At 36.0% G+C, this 14,133-nt stretch overlaps 1 protein-coding gene across 1 annotated transcript in view; it reads left to right on the top strand.

Annotated features, from left to right (window-relative positions):
- The window catches only part of SLC17A1 (solute carrier family 17 member 1), a 55,890-nt gene that overhangs the window by 12,587 nt on the left and 29,170 nt on the right, over positions 1-14,133 (top strand). The window contains exon 4 of the mRNA XM_060111386.1: positions 13,085-13,257. Within this exon, the coding sequence (XP_059967369.1) occupies positions 13,085-13,257 (173 nt within the window). The remainder of the gene's footprint in view (positions 1-13,084; positions 13,258-14,133) is intronic.

Here is a 14,133-nt window from a genome sequence, read left to right as displayed (position 1 = left end):
ATAAGATATAAGCATATATACATATATGTATATAATTGATTTCTGCCTTTATGCTTAACATTTCCTCCCTTTTAGGTTCTTTGGGTTTGTCCCTTTGTTCATTTTCCAAGTCTTTGAGTTCTCTCTTCTTTTCTGATAAATATGTTTAGGAGTGTACAATTTGCTCTAACTTTCCATGAGTTTGACATATAGTATCTTACCATTTTTCAGTCCCAAGCACTTTAGAACACCCCTTGTGATTTTTTTTTGATTTATTTTTTTTACATCTTTATTGGAGTATAATTGCTTTACAATGGTTTGATTTTTAAATTTTTTATTGAAGTACAGTTGATTTACATTGTGCTGATTTCTGCTGATTTTTGCTGACTTCACAGCAAAGTGACTCAGTTATACACATATGTATATTACACATAAATATACATATACACATATATATACTTTTCTAATTTCATATGATTTCTTTAATTCAAGACTTATTTAGAAGTAAAGCATGCTCTTCCTGGAGCAACATAGAGGAAAACAAAACACAAAAGAGCACCCCTAAGTGACCATGACAAGCCCTCCTCCATACATGGTGAGGATTAGGTTGTTTAGAAAGCTTTGGAGCAAGTCATCTTGGTGTATGCGTGTACATGCGTCGTTTGAGATGTTTTTCAGTTGACCCAAGACCAGTGAGTTTAAAATGAAAGGAAGGGCTCAGTAATGATTAAATTTCTGAGGCGTTCTTTTCTTTCTTCTGCTGAGTTCCAAGGTTCAAACAGGGCAAAAATTTTTGCCTGTCTCCCTGGAAAGTTAGGAGGCAGTGTATTTACCCTTCACTGCCTCAGTAAGTCTTTGGCATCTAAACGTTTAGGGAAGGGGTCTCTTACTAGACCTTCCCACTGCCAGGGCTTAGGTGTCTGACTCCTGTTGTCCCCATTCCCTGGGAATCCAGGAAAACCCCTGAGATAAAATGTCTTCAGGGTAAAATCTGCCTTAACGATCAGTTTATGCCCTGAAGACTGTCTTCACAAAATCTTTGGCCTGAATATTTCATCTTTCCTGCCAGACCATCCACACTTTCAAGGAAATGTTATTTTAAATATATTTTATCTAATATTCTTATCTGTTTACAAAGGGAATCAGTCCAGAAAACTTATTTTCCGGGCACTAATGTTTCTCTTTTCACTTAATATATCTAAATAGTATCCCACATTTGTACCTAAAGAGCTTCCTCATCATTTTTTTAGAGTTACATATGAATTTGGTATGAATATATTATAATTTATTTAACTAATTATTGATTTATCTAATTTGTTTAAAATCTTTTACTGTTGTTTCAAACAATTCTTCAAAAATGGATAATGATATAAAATTCAATTCAGTGAGTTTACTGAAAAAATATTTATGCAACTAAATAAAATAGCCTCAAATATATAAAAGCAAAATTAACAGTACGTTAAAAAGATACAAAAATCCTAATAAAATATTAGCAAAACAAATTGAAGAATTTATAAAAACATTTTTAAAAATCATGAACACTAAGTCCAGCTTAACCTAGGAAAGGAAGAATAGTTTTATATTAGAAAGTAGATAACTGTCATTCAACACAAATTAATTTAAAGAGGAAAACTGTATGATGATCTCAATAGATATACAAAAATATCTTTATGAAATTAACATTCATTCCCAATGAACACTATTAGGTAACTAGGAATATGTGATGGACAGAACTCTAAGATGACCCCTTTGCACTCTTGGGTGGAACCAAAGTGCAAAGGGCAAAGCAGAGAGCTCAGAGGACAGAGCCAAGAGCCGCAGGGATTAACCCCAGGCCTTGAGAAAGATCCAGCATTTGTCTAGCTGAACTTCAAAACTCTTATGGATCAATGACTCCTTTTTACTCTCCATTTTTACCCTTTGGAACTAGAATGTCTGTATCAGTTATTCTGTGCCTGTCCCACCACTGTACAGTGGAAGTTTTGGGGGCATGTAACTTGTGTCCTTAGTTTCACAAGTCCACAGATAGATACTGCACCGAGGGTGGTTTACTTTTAGAAGCCTCATCCACACCTGTTTTAGATGATCTGGATCATGAGATTTTGGAAATTTGAGCTAATGAGATTTTGATGAGGCTTTGGACTTGATGCTATAATGAGATGAGACCTTTAGGAACCTTGGGAATGGGGTGAGTATGTTTTGCATACGGGATGAACATGGATCTTCCAGGACCAGATGGTGAACTGAAGTAGGCAGAATTCTAAGTCTGCCCACAAGATCCTGGCCCCTGGTATACATACACCTTCCTCCAGTTTTTTAAGCAAACACTAACCTAGGTGCTGCTTGAAGGGATTTTGCACATCTAATCATGGTCCCTAATCAGCTGATCTTAAAATAGGGCAATTATCCAGGTAGGACTGTTCTAATCATGAGAGCTCTTTAAATCTGTGTCTAGAGGTCAGAGAGCAGTTAGAGAGGTTCAAAGCATGAGAGGGATTAAACATAAGAGAGATTCTACCTTGCTGGCTTTGGGGATGGAGGGGGTCATGTGAGAAGGAATGTGCACAGCCTCTTAAAACTAGCAGCTCTTAGCTGACAGCCAGCAGGAAAATGGCAACTTTTGTACTACAACCATGGAAAACTGAATTCTTCCAATAGTCTGAATGAGCTTGGAAATAGATCCTTCCTTAGAACCCATCTTGGCTGATCCCTTGCTTTTAGCCTTTGAGACCAGGAGTGGAATATCCAACCACATCATGCTAAAACTTCTGACCTACAGAACTATGAGCTAATAAATATGTGTTGTTTTAAGCCATTAAGTTTGTGAAATTTTTTTGCACAGGAATAGAAAATGAATACACTTCATAAAGCATATCTACAACAGAAACTTCAACAAACATTATCCAAAATGTAGAAACATTAGAATCACTCTGTGTAAATCAGGAGCAATGGCATAAAACCAGGATGCTTGATGCAATCAATAATACACTGGTGCTTCTGATCCAGTGAGACCATGAAATTAAAGACAGGAGGATAGGAAAAGAAGAAATAAAATTGTCATTATTTGCACACACCCTACATAGAAGACCTCCTTAAATTAGCAGATGAACTTTTAAAAACAATACTAACTTTGGCTAGCTAGCTGGATATAATGTCAATATTTAAAAGTCAAATTTATTTCTTTATACCAACCACAGACAATTTAAAAACATAATCTCCATTGGGTTGTAACAATGTAGGTTCACTCCTCTTTTCTTTCAGGCTGGCCAACAAATGTGCTTTTGGATCTATGCCAATCTGACATGTCATCATAGTTTCTCTCTCTACACAAATGTTTTTGGTGTGTGTGGGGCCATTATCCTGCTTACCACACATCCCATAACAGTTATTTGAGTTATAACAAGTTCAACCCACAATAACAAATTCTACTTAATTTAAGTTATAATTTTATTTCTAGAAATCTAATTGGCACAAACTTTTCTGGAACATATTTATTACTTAGACATTAAACCACATAATTTCCTACAGATTGTTTTCTTTCTTCCCTCCTTCTGTCTTTTCTTTTTTTGTACCTCCTTAACCCATTTTTTGTACCATCCCCCTCAATGCTGGCAACCACTGATCTGTTCTCTGTACATACAAGCTTGATTTCTTTTTTTTTAAGATTCCACATATAAGAGAGATCATGCAGTATTTGTCTTTCTCTGTCTGACCTATTTAACTTAGTGTTAATGTCCTTGAGGTTCATCCGTGTTGTCCCAAATGGCAAGATTTCTTTCTTTTTAAATAAAAACACTAATTCAAAAAGATACATGTACCCAATGTTCATAGCAGCATTATTTACAATTACAAAGATATGGAGGCAAACTAAATGTCCATCAACAGATGAATGGATAAAGAAGATGTAGTATATATGTACAATGGAATATTATTCATCCATTAAAAAATCAAATTCTGCCATTTGTAACAACAAGGATGGACCTAAAGGGTATTATGCTTAGTGAAATAAGTCAGACAAAGACAAATATTCTATATTACCACTTATATATGGAATCTAAAGAATAAAACAAATTAATAAATATAACTAAACAGAAACAGACTCACAGATATAGATAACAAACGAGTGGTTACCCGGTGGGAAGAGGGAAGGGGGGAAGGGGCCAGATAGAGTTAGGAGATTAAGAGATACAAACTACCATGTATAAAATAAATAAGCAACAAGGATATATTGTACAGTACAAGGAAGTATAGCCATTATTTTGTAAAAACTTTAAAAGGAGAATAATTTTAAAATATTGAATTACTGTGATGTATACCTGAAACTAAAATAATATTATAAATCAACTATACTTCAATTAAAAGAATTTTATTCTTTTTTAAGGTTTACTAATCTTCCATCATATATCTATAACCACATTTTCCTTATCTATTCATCCATCAGTATATACTTAGGTTGTTTCCATATCTTGGTTATTGGAAACAATGCTGCAATGTACATGGGGGTATAGATACATTTTCAAGTTAGTGTTTTCATTTTCCTTGAATAAGTACCCAGAAATGGAATTGCTGGATCATACAGTAGTTTTTTTTTTCTTTTCTGTAATTTAATTTTAATTTTTTTAAATTTCATTTTATTTTTTAATACAGCATGTTCTTATTAGTTATCTATTTTATACATATTAGTGTATACATGTCAATCCCAATCTCCCAATTCATCCCACCACCACGACCCGCACGTTCCATGTTCCCTCCTTGTGTCCATACGTTTGTTTTCTACATCTGTGTCTCTATTTCTGCCTTGCAAACCAGGTCATCTGTACCATTTTTCTAGATTCCACATATATTTGTTAATATACAATATTTATTCTTCTCTTTCTGACTTACTTCACTCTGTATGACAGTATCTAGGTCCATCCATGTCTCTACAAATTACCAAATTTCATTCCTTTTTATGGCTGAGTAATATTACATTGTATATATGTACCACATCTTCTTTATCCATCTGTCTGTCAATGGGCATTTAGGTTGCTTCCATGACCTGACTATTGTAAATAGTGCTGCGGTGAACATTGGGGTGCATGTGTCTTTTTGAATTATGGTTATCTCTGGGTATATGCCCAGTAGTGGGATTGTTGGGTCATATGGTAATTCTATTTTTAGTTTTTTAAAGAACCTCCATACTGTTCTCCATAGTGGCTGTATCATTTACATTCCCACCAACAGTACAAGAGGGTTCCCTTTTCTGCACACCCTCTCCAGCATTTTATTGTTTGTAGAGTTTTTGATGATGGCCATTCTGACTGGTGTGAGGTGATACCTCATCGTATTTTTGATTTGCATTTCTCCAATAATTAGTCATGTTGAACAGCTTTTCATGTGCCTCTTGGTCATCTGTATGTCTTCTTTGGAGAAATGTCTATTTAGGTCTTCTGCCCATTTTTTGACTGGATTTTTTTTTAATATTGAGTTGCAAGAGCTGTTTATATATTTCGGAGGTTAATCCTTCATCTGTTGATTTGTTTGCAAGTATTTTCTCCCATTCTGAGGGTTGTCTTTTTTTCCTGCTTAGTTTCCTTTGCTGTACAATATCTTTTAGTTTCATTAGGTCCCGTTTTTTAATTTTTGTTTTTATTTCCATTATTCTAGGAGGTGGATCAAAAAAGATCTTGCTCTGATTTATGTCAAAGAGTGTTCTTCCCATGTTTTCCTCTAATTTTATAGTGTCCGGTCTTACATTTAGGTCTTTAATCCATTTTGAGTTTATTTTTGTGTATGGTATTACGGAATATTCTAATTTCATTCTTTTACATGTGGCTGTCCAGTTTTCAGAACACCATTATTGAATATTTTAATATTTATTGAGGTATAATTATATAAAATAAAATATGGATCTTAAGTGTATATTTAGATGTGTTTTGGGGTTTTTTATTTATTTTTTTTTTTGCAGTACATGGGCCTCTCACTGTTGTGGCCTCTCCCGCTGTGGAGCACAGGCTCTTGACGCGCAGGCTCAGCAGCCATGGCTCACGGGCCCAGCCACTCCGCAGCATGCAGGATCCTCCTGGACTGGTGCATGAACCCGTGTCCCCTGCATCGGCAGGTGGACTCCCAACCACTGCGCCACCAGGGAAGCCCTAGATGTGTTCTTTGTTAATTTTTGAATTTTATTTTATTTATATTTTTATACAGAAGGTTCTTATTATCATCAATTTTATACACATCAGTGTATACGTGTCAATCCCAATCGCCCAATTCAGCACACCAACATCCCCACCCCACCATGGCTTTCCCCCCTTGGTGTCTATACACTTGTTCTCTACATCTGTGTCTCAACTTCTGCCCTGCAAACCGGTTCATCTGTGCCATTTTTCTAGGTTCCACATACATCTGTTAATATACGATATTTATTTTTCTTTTTCTGACTTAATTCACTCTGTATGACAGTCTCTAGATTCATCCACGTCTCAACAAATGACTCAATTTCGTTCCTTTTTAAGGCTGAGTAATATTCCATTGTATATATGTACCACATCTTCTTTATCCATTCATCTGTCGATGGGCATTTAGGTGGCTTCCATGATATGGCTATTGTAAATAGTGCTGCAATGAACATTCGGGTGTATGTGTCTTTTTGAATTATGACTTTCTCTGGGTATATGCCCAGTAGTGGGATTGCTGGATCATATGGTAATTCTATTTTTAGTTTTTTAAGGAACCTGCATAATGTTCTCCATAGTGGCTATATCAATTTACATTCCCACCAACAGTGCAACAGGGTTCCCTTTTCTCCACACCCTCTCCAACATTTGTTGTTTTGTAGATTTTCTGATGATGCCCATTCTAACTGGTGTGAGGTGATACCTCATTGTAGTTTTGATTTGCATTTCTCTAATAATTAGTGATGTTGAGCAGCTTTTCATGTGCTTCTTGGCCATCTGTATGTCTTCTTTGGAGATATGTCTATTTATGTCTTCTGCCCATTTTTGGATTGGGTTGTTTGTATCTTTAATATTGAGCTGCATGAGCTGTTTATATATTTTGGAGATTAATCCTTTGTCCGTTGATTCATTTGCAAATATTTTCTCCCCTTCTAAGGGTTGCCTTTTCGTCTTGTTTATGGTTTCCTTTGCTGTGCAGAAGCTTTGAAGTTTCATTAGGTCCCATTTGTTTATTTTTGTTTTTATTTCCATTACTCTAGGAGGTGGATCAAAAAAAGATCTTGCTGTGATTTATGTCAAAGAGTGTTCTTCCGATGTTTTCCTCTAAGAGTTTTATAGTGTCCAGTCTTACATTTAGGTCTCAAATCCATTTTGAGTTTATTTTTGTGTATGGTGTTAGGGAGTGTTCTAATTTCATTCTTTTACATGTAGCTGTCCAGTTTTCCCAGCACCACTTATTGAAGAGACTGTCTTTTCTCTATTGTATATCCTTGCCTCCTTTGTCATAGATTAGTTGACCATATGTGTGTGGGTTTACTTCTGGGCTTTCTATCTTTTTCCATTAATCTATGTTTCTCTTTTTGTGCCAGTACCTTATTGTCTTGATTACTGTAGCTTTGTAGTATAGTCTGAAGTCAGGAAGTCTGATTCCCCCAGCTCCGCGTTTTTCCCTCAAGACTGCTTTGGCTATTTGGGGTCTTTTGTGTCTCCATACAAATTTTAAGATTTTTTGTTCTAGTTCTGTAAAAAATGCCATTGATAATTTGATAGGGATTGCAATGAATCTTTAGATTGCTTTGGGTAGTACAGTCATTTTCACAATGTTGATTCTTCCAATCCAAGAACATGGTATATCTCTTCATCTGTTGGTATCATGTTTAATTTGTTTCATCAGTGTCTTATAGTTTTCTGCATACAGGTCTTTTGTCTCCCTAGGTAGGTTTATTCCTAGGTATTTTATTCTTTTTGTTGTATTGGTAAATGGTAGTGTTTCCTTAATTTCTTTCAGATTTTTTATCATTAGTGTATAGGAATACCAGGGATTTCAGTGCATTAATTTTGTTTCCTGCAACTTTACCAAATTCATTGATTGGCTCTAGTAGTTTTCTGGTGGCATTTTTAGGTTTCTCCATATATAGTATCATGTCATCTGCAAACACTGACAGTTTTACTTCTTCTTTTCCAATTTGTATTACTTTTATTTCTTTTACTTCTCTGATTGTGATAGCTAGGACTTCCAAAACTATGTTGAATAATAGTGGTGAGAGTGGACATTCTTTGCTTGTTCCAGATCTTAGAGGAAATGCTTTCAGTTTTTCACCATTGAGAATGATGTTTGCTGTGTGTTTGTCATATATGGCCTTTATTATGTTGAAGTAGGTTCCCTGAAAGCCCACTTTCTGGAGAGTTTTTATCATAAATGGGTGTTGAATTTTGTCAAAAGTTGTTTCTGCATCTGTTGAGAGGATCATATTATTTTTCTTCTTCAATTTGTTAATATGGTGTACTACATTGATTGATTTGCTTATATTGAAGAATCCTTGCATCCCTGGGATAAATCCCACTTGATAATGGTATATGATCCTTTTAATGTGTTGTTGGATTCTGTTTGCTAGTATTTTGTTGAGGATGTTTGCATCTATATTCATCAGTGATATTGGTCTGTACTTTTCTTTTTTTGTAGTATCTTTGTCTGGTTTTGGTATCAGGGTGATGGTGGCCTCATAGAATGAGTTTGGGAGTGTTCCTTCCTCTGCAATTTTTTGGAAGAGTTTGAGAAGGATAGGGGTTAGCTCTTCTCTAAATGTTTGATACAATTCACCTGTGAAGCCATATGGTCCTGGACTTTTGTTTGTTGGAAGATTTTTAATCACAGTTCCAATTTCATTACTTGTGATTGGTCTGTTCATATTTTCTATTTCTTCCTGGTTCAGTCTTAGGAGGTTATACCTTTCTAAGAATTTGTCCATTTCTTCCAGGTTGTCCCTTTTATTGGCATAGAGCTGCTTGTAGTAGTCTCTTAGGATGCTTTGTATTTCTGTGGTGTCTGTTGTAACTTCTCCTTTTTCATTTCTAATTTTATTGATTTCAGTCCTCTCCCTCTTTTTCTTGATGAGTCTGGCTAATGACTTATCAATTTTGTTTATCTTCTCAAAGAACCAGCTTTTAGTTTTATTGATCTTTGCTATTGTTTTCTTTGTTTCTATTTCATTTATTTCTGCTCTGATCTTTATGATTTCTTTCCTTCTGCTAACTTTGAGTTTTGTTTGTTCTTCTTTCTCTAGTTCCTTTAGGTGTAAAGTTAGATTGTTTATTTGAGATTTTTCTTGTTTCTTGAGGTAGGCTTGTATAGCTATAAACTTCCCTCTTAGAACTGCTTTTGCCACATCCCATAGGTTTTGGATCGTCGTGTTTTCATTGTCATTCTTCTCTAGGTATTTTTTGATTTCCTCTTTGATTTCTTCAGTGATTTCTTGGTTATTTAGTAACGTATTGTTTAGCCTCCATGTGGTTGTGTTTTTTTTACCTGAAATTGATTTCTAATCTCATAGCATTGTAGTCAGAAAAGATGCTTGATATGATTTCAATTTTCTTAAATTTACTGAGGTTTGATTTATGACCCAAGATGTGATCTATCCTGGAGAATGTTCCGTGCACATTTGAGAAGAAAGTGTAATCTGCAGTTTTTGGATGGAATGTCCTATCAATATCAATTAAATCTATCTGGTCTATTGTGTCATTTAAAGCTTCTGTTTCCTTATTTGTTTTCATTTTGGGTGATCTGTCCATTGGTGTATGTGAGGTGTTAAAGTCTCCCACTATTTTGTTACTGTCAATTTCCTCTTTTAGAGCTGTTAGTATCTGCCTTATGTATTGAGGTGCTCCTATGTTGGGTGCATATATAATTGTTGTATCGTCTTCTTGGATTGAACCCTTGATCACTATGTAGTGTCCTTCCTTGTTTCTTGTAACATTCTATTTTAAAGTCTATTTTATCTGATATGAATATTGCTACTGCAGCTTTCTTTTGATTTCCATTTGCATGGGATATCTTTTTGCATCCCCTCACTTTCAGTCTGTATGTGTCCCTTAGGTCTGAAGTGGGTCTCTTGTAGAGAGCATATATATGGGTCTTCTTTTTATATCCATTCAACAAGCCTGTGTCTTTTGTTTGGAGCATGGAATCCATTCACCTTTAAGGTAATTATTGATATGTCTGTCCTATGACCATTTTCTTAATTGTTTTGGGTTTGTTTTTGTAGGTCCTTTTCTTCTCTTGTGTTTCCCACTTAGAGAAGTTCCTTTAGCATTTGTTGTAGAGCTGGTTTGGTGGTGCTGAATTCTCTTAGCTTTTGCTTGTCTGTAAAGCTTTTGATCTCTCCATCAAATCTGAATGAGATCCTTGCTGGGTAGAGTAATCTTGGTTGTAGGTTCTTCTTTTCATTATTTTAAGTATACCATGCCACTCTCTTCAGGCTTGTAAAGTTTCTGCTGAGAAATCAGCTGTTAACCTTGTGGGAGTTCCCTTGTATGTTATTTGTCGCTTTTCCCTTGCTGCTTTCAATAAGTTTTCTTTGTCTTTAACTTTTGTCAGTTTGATTACTATATGTCTTGGCATGTTTCTCCTTGGGTTTATCCGGTATGGGGCTTGCTGCACTTCCTGGACTTGGGTAGCTATTTCCTTTCCCATGTTAGGGACGTTTTCGACTATAATCTCTTCAATTATTTTCTCTGGTCCTTTCTCTGTCTCTTCTCCTTCTGGTACCCCTATAATGCGAATGTTATTGCGTTTATTGTTGTCCCATTGATCTCTTAAGCTGTCTTCATTTCTTTTTATTCCTTTTTCTTTATTCTCTTCCCCAGCAGTGAATTCCACCGTTCTGTCTTCTGGGTCACTGATCCGTTCTTCTGCCTCAGTTATTCTGTTATTGATTCCTTCTAGTGTAGTTTTCATTTCAGTTATTGTATTGTTCATCTTTGTTCTTTAATTCTTCTAGGTCTTTGTTAAACATTTCTTGAGTCTTCTCGATCTTTGCCTCCATTCTTTTTCCAAGGTTCTGAATCATCTTCACTATCATTATTCTGAATTCTTTTTCTGGAAGGTTGCCTGTCTCCAGTTCATTTAGTTGTGTTTCTGAGGTTTTATCTTGTTCCTTCATCTTGTACATAGCCCTCTGCCTTTTCATCTTCACTATCTTCCTGTGAGTGTGGTTTTTGTTCCACAGGCTGCAGGATTGTTGTTATTCTTGCTTCTGCTGTCTGCCTTCTGGTGGGTGAGGCTATCTAAGAGGCTTGTGTAAGTTTCCTGATGGGAGGGACTGGTGGTGGGTAGAGCTGGCTGTTGCTCTGGTGGGCCGAGCTCAGTAAAACTTTAATCTGCTTGACTGTTGATGGGTGGGGCTGAGTTCCCTCCCTGTTGGTTGTTTGGCCTGAGGCAACCCAACACTAGAGCTTACCTGGGCTCTTCATTGGGGCTAATGACAGACTCTGGCAGTGCTCAGGCCAAGGAGTGCTTCCCAGAACTTCTGCTGCCAGTGTCCTTTTCCCCACGGTGAGCCAAAGCCACTCCCTGCCTCTGCAGGAAACCCTCCAACACTAGCAGGTAGCTCTGGTTCATTCTCCCCTGGGGTCACTGCTCCTTCCCCTGGGTCCCGATGCGCACACTACTTTGTGTGTGCCCTCCAAGAGTGGAGTCTCTGTTTCCTACAGTCCTGTCAGTGTCCTGCAATCAAATCCCACTAGCCTTCAAAGTCTGATTCTCTAGGAATTCCTGCTCCCGTTGTCAGACTCCCAGGTCGGGATGGCTGACGTGGGGCTCAGAACCTTCACTCCAGTGGGTGGACTTCTGTGGTATAAGTGTTCTGCAGTGTGTGAGTCACCCAACTGGTAGTTATGGGATTTGATTTTACAGTGATTGCGCCCCTCCTACCATCTCATTGTGGCTTCTCCTTTGTCTTTGGATGTGGGGTATTTTTTTTTTTTTTTTTTGGTGAGTTCCAGTGTCTTCCTATCAATGACTGTCCAGCAACTAGTTTTGATACTGGTGTTCTCACAAGAGGGAGTGAGAGTACGTCCTTCTACTCCACCATCTTGGTTCCCCTCCCAATGCCAGTTGTGGTTGTGGTTGTTGTTGCTATTGGATAATCTTAGATGTGTTTTGAAAAATGTATAAACTTACAAACAAGACTCATAGAACACTACATTAAAGTCCCTTCCTGTCCTTTTGCCCTCCTCACCAAGAGGGAATTGTTTTTGTAATATCTAAGCATATAAATTAATTTTGTCCATTTTTGAAATTCATAGAAATAGTATGCATAAAAATAGTATGCACTCTTTGGTGTCTAGCTTCTTCAGCTGAGTGTATTTTTGTTGAGATTCATCCAGATTGTTGAGTGTATCAGTGTTGCCTTACTTTGTATTTCTGAGTAATATCCATTGTATTAATACACTGTGGTATGTTCATCCATTCCAAATATCCATCTATTTTGAATAAAGCTGCTATAAACATTTCAGTACAAGCCTTTTGTAGGCACATTTTTATTTCTCTTGAGAAAGTGCCGTTTGTTGAAAAGACTGTACTTGCCTCCATTGATTTGCATTAGTGTATTCAAAAGCATATTAATATTTATACTTCTCTCTTTCTGGACTCCCTACTTTCTCCTATTGATGAATTTGTTTGGCCTTACACCAACACTACACTGATTACTCTAGCTTGAAACTACTTCAAATACATTACATTTTTTTAAGTGCTGTTTTTCTCTGCAATTTGCACATATGAGTTTCTCAACCAGACTAGTCATATAAATTTTGAGAATAAAGCAGTTTACTTGAGGGAAGGTCTTTTTTGTTGTTCAGGGGACTTACTTCCAAGAGTAACTCAGGGTATTTGTAAATGGTCCCTTTAAAATAGACATGAGCCAAAGTACTTCAAGGACTGGCTCAATTTTCTGGGACATCCTTTTAGGGATTATATTTTAGGGGGTATGAAATTATAAGATCAATCCCACATCTTCTTATTGTGTCATAACTTCTCAAAAGCCAGTTAGTACAATAAAAATTTTAATTAATATATAGGGGTCCAAATTTCTAAGTGGCACTTCCTAAAGTTAAAATATGTTTTTACCTCAGATGTGTTAATGATGGATACTTTCTGTTCTACATTCCAGTTCCAAATTTTTGTTCCATTCGTTATGGAATTGCTCTCTTACTGCTCCTCTGTAATGTTATAATAATGTCACAGCGTGTGTGTATGAGCCTCACAATGATAGCCATGGTGAACAGCACAGAGACACATGGTTTGTCCAACACCTCCACAAAGGAGCCACAGGATTACTTAAAGGTATATCAAAAATATTATAGACAGTCATAAGTTTAAAATCCTATCTTGCTAACTAATTTGTGGAGAGGTTGAATGTTATCATAATTGATATGACAGTAATTATTAAAGAAAGAAGCTCAAGTCTTGATCTGCCTTGCCAGTAGTAACCTAAATAAACATGTCCCACAACTAAAATATGTCTCAGTATTTGTAAAGGGCAAGAGAAGTTTGGACAGGAGAAAAAAGGAAAGCATCTTAAATGAGAAGTAGAAGTCAAGACACTTTTTCTTTCTTATTTACATTTTTAATGTACAGTACATTTACATGTTTCATTAATTTCATCTATGGAAGGTAATGAGTTGATACTTGTCAAAAGATGTAGTACAGAAAAAAATGAAAATAGGTGGGAAAAATATTTTCCACTATACTCTTCCTATGTCCCTCTATGAATACACAGGCAAATAAGAAAATATTTTCTTATTATCACCCCTATTTACATTAAAAATAACACTATATGAAGTGTACTGCACCCTGATTTTTTTTAACATAAGCATCAGAACCAGGCTCAGATTTGACACATATGTAGGAATTCCTAGACAGGGAATTTAAAATAACTATAATTAATATGTCAAGGGCTCTAATGGGAAAAAAGTGACAACATACAATACCACATAGGTAATGTTAGCAGAGAGATGGATATTATTAGAAGGCATAAAAAAGAAATAGTAGAAATCATGGCAACTGTAACAGGTATAAAGAATGCCTTGATGGGCTTATAAGTAATCTCAACACAGCTGAGGAAAGGATCAATGAAATTGAATATAAGTCAATAGGAACTTCCCAAGCTGAAATGAAAGAGAATTTAATAAATAAATAAACAAACAAACAGAACATCTT

The sequence above is a fragment of the Mesoplodon densirostris genome, chromosome 10 (assembly GCF_025265405.1).
Source record: "Mesoplodon densirostris isolate mMesDen1 chromosome 10, mMesDen1 primary haplotype, whole genome shotgun sequence".
Taxonomy (NCBI): Eukaryota; Metazoa; Chordata; class Mammalia; order Artiodactyla; family Ziphiidae; genus Mesoplodon; species Mesoplodon densirostris.
Note: the sequence above shows the minus strand (reverse complement) of the source record. Positions and strands in the feature narration are given on the sequence as shown.